The 2,732-nt window shown below is 39.6% G+C and overlaps 1 protein-coding gene across 1 annotated transcript; it reads left to right on the forward strand.

Annotated features, from left to right (window-relative positions):
* The first annotated feature begins 548 nt into the window (after positions 1–548).
* On the forward strand, positions 549–2,396 carry Prat2 (Phosphoribosylamidotransferase 2). The gene is made up of 4 exons (XM_070111278.1): positions 549–920; positions 978–1,589; positions 1,651–1,993; positions 2,058–2,396. Exons 1-4 carry the CDS (start codon positions 564–566, stop codon positions 2,207–2,209), a joined length of 1,464 nt encoding a protein of 487 aa, XP_069967379.1. The 5' UTR covers positions 549–563; the 3' UTR covers positions 2,210–2,396.
* The last annotated feature ends 336 nt before the right edge of the window (positions 2,397–2,732 follow it).

Here is a 2,732-nt window from a genome sequence, read left to right on the forward strand (position 1 = left end):
GTAGCAAAAGTAGTGATTTTGCTCCGATGCGTGTGCAACGAACTTACGTTCAAGTATAAATTTGGCACAAATAAACAAAGTTGCAGATAGTGACGTACCCGCATTATTTCCAATTTTTATGTTTTTGGCATCTAAATCGAAAGTAGTGTTTTAATGAGTATAAGAAGGAAGGCTCACAAAGAGGTTCAATTTGTGTCATTTTTAAATATGCCTCTTATACGTACATTATCAGCATTGACGTCAGTAGTTGAGGGGTACAGTTAATATTGGAATGTTTAATTATGATGTGATGAACGTGGAATCAACTAATTGCAATGTCTTGAGCTTCTGCGGCTTATCAATATCGCGCGTTGCTTACTTGGGGGTCTTAGAGCTGTATTAATTGTTTTTGTTTACAATTCTTTAACATGATAATACGGGTTGTTATTGTTTCAGTCTTCAATTACGTCAAACCAATGGACTCATTTATCTGTCAATTTATTTGCTGGTGAGGTGACTAGTTGAAAATATGTTATTTTAGTTCATCTCGTTATCTATTTTCAAGATTATTAATCATAAATCTAATGATCCGAGTCCTGATTCGTTTATTACATTTCCAGATAGATATTGGTCAGTGCATTTTTCTGGGATTGGTAGCACTACAGCATCGTGGGCAGGAGTCGGCCGGTATCGCCACAAGCTTAGGAAAAACTGCCAAAAACTTTAGTATTCACAAAGGAATGGGAATGATAAGTAATCTCTTCAATGATGATGCAATTAGAAAATTAAAAGGTAACCTAGGCATTGGGCACACCCGATATTCGACATCAGCTGCATCGGAGATGGTGAATTGCCAACCATTTGTTGTACACACGGCACATGGAGCTGTGGCGATCGCCCATAATGGCGAACTGATCAATTGCGAATCTCTACGTCGAGTGGTGAGTATCTGATACATTTTTTATACCGTTTACTTTTCTTACTTCCAATGCTTTAAGGTCTTGGAGCGCGGTGTTGGCCTATCCACGCACAGTGATAGTGAGTTGATTGCTCAATCATTATGTTGTGCACCTGAAGATGCCAGCGAACATGATGGTCCTGACTGGCCAGCTCGTATACGCCAGTTCATGACACTTGCGCCGCTGTCATACTCATTAGTCGTCATGCATAAGGATAAGATCTACGCAGTACGCGACTCCTATGGCAACCGGCCTCTTTGCATTGGCAAGATTGTCCCAATCACCTTGGGCCATGGAAAGCCAGAAGATGCACAGGCCGAGGGTTGGGTAGTATCAAGTGAAAGTTGTGGTTTCCTTTCGATAGGTGCTCGTTATGTACGAGAAGTAGAACCTGGTGAGATTGTAGAGTTGACAAAAAACGGCTTCCGTACAGTTGACATTGTGGAGCGTCCGGATTACAAGAAAGTGGCCTTTTGTATTTTTGAGTATGTGTATTTTGCCCGCAGCGATTCTACTTTTGAGGGACAAATGGTATACTCGGTACGTTTGCAATGTGGTAGACAATTAGCACGAGAATGGTCCATCGAAGCAGATATTGTTAGCTCAGTACCTGAATCGGGTACAGCGGCGGCGCACGGCTACGCCAAGGAGGTAGATATCGATTTTTAAAAAATGTTTCATTTTCATTCATACAGCTTCAATTCGATCTCAGTCGGGCATACCATTTGCCGAGGTACTTTGTAAGAATCGTTACGTCGGTCGCACCTTTATTCAACCTTCTCCACGACTCCGGCAGTTAGGTGTTGCAAAGAAATTTGGCGCCCTCTCAGTGAATTGTGAAGGAAAACGTGTTGTTCTGATTGACGATTCAATAGTTAGGGGAAATACTATTGGTCCGATCATCAAGTTGCTACGAGACGCTGGTGCCACGGAGGTGCATGTCCGTATTGCTAGTCCACCGCTTATGTACCCTTGCTATATGGGAATCAATATACCAACTAGAGAGGAGCTTATTGCAAACAAGTTGGAGCCCGACGAACTGGCAGAACATGTTGGTAAGTCGATCATTTGCGCGGACTATTCCCTTTCTTTTATAATATAAAATGTAATTATTCATAGGTGCTGATAGTTTGAAATACTTGAGTGTGGCTGGACTCATTACAGCTGTGGAAATAAATAAAGCAAATACCAATCCCATTAAAACGGGATACTGCACTGCTTGCCTGACTGGAGAGTATCCTGGAGGCTTACCTGAAGAGCTCAGCTGGTAGCACTGATAGTTGTCCTTAAATTAAAAGAAAATCGTTCTGCATTTAAGTATTCATAGTTAATATATAGACAAAATCGATCACATTTATTTATTTGTTAAGCGTTTTTATATATTTTTTATACCTTAATTTGTTCAAATCGACTTATTTTAATATAATTACACATAAAAAATTTAACCATACAATCTAATTAATGTCTAACCTTTAATAATCACTTCTTTAAATACATATATGGTACATTGGAAATTTGTTTCCAATATTTAGGGAGTTTTAGGCCGGAAGTTTATATGTTCTTACTAAATTCGTGGCAGCTTAGATTCCATAGGTTCAAACCCACATCGAAAAAACTACTTATAGTAAGTAAGTAAGCACCTTTCAGTAAGCATTTCTGGCAGAAAAAACTCTATTTCTTTCAAGTACATCAGCCCTTCCGAAGGGTTCTTAAATTTGCACAAGTCTATATTTGTCCATTTATGTATATGAACCGAAGCTCGGTCATGCATCTGAGTCAAGTGAGACAAATAAA

Source organism: Bactrocera oleae, chromosome 6 (assembly GCF_042242935.1).
Source record: "Bactrocera oleae isolate idBacOlea1 chromosome 6, idBacOlea1, whole genome shotgun sequence".
NCBI classification, from domain to species: domain Eukaryota; kingdom Metazoa; phylum Arthropoda; class Insecta; order Diptera; family Tephritidae; genus Bactrocera; species Bactrocera oleae.

Coding starts and splice junctions, on each gene's coding strand:
- Prat2 (XM_070111278.1), top strand. CDS start 564: ATGATCCGAGTCCTGATTCGTTTATTACATTTCCAGATAGATATTGGT. Junction 921..977: donor GCGAATCTCTACGTCGAGTG/GTGAGTATCTGA, acceptor CAATGCTTTAAG/GTCTTGGAGCGCGGTGTTGG. Junction 1,590..1,650: donor CGCACGGCTACGCCAAGGAG/GTAGATATCGAT, acceptor ATTCGATCTCAG/TCGGGCATACCATTTGCCGA.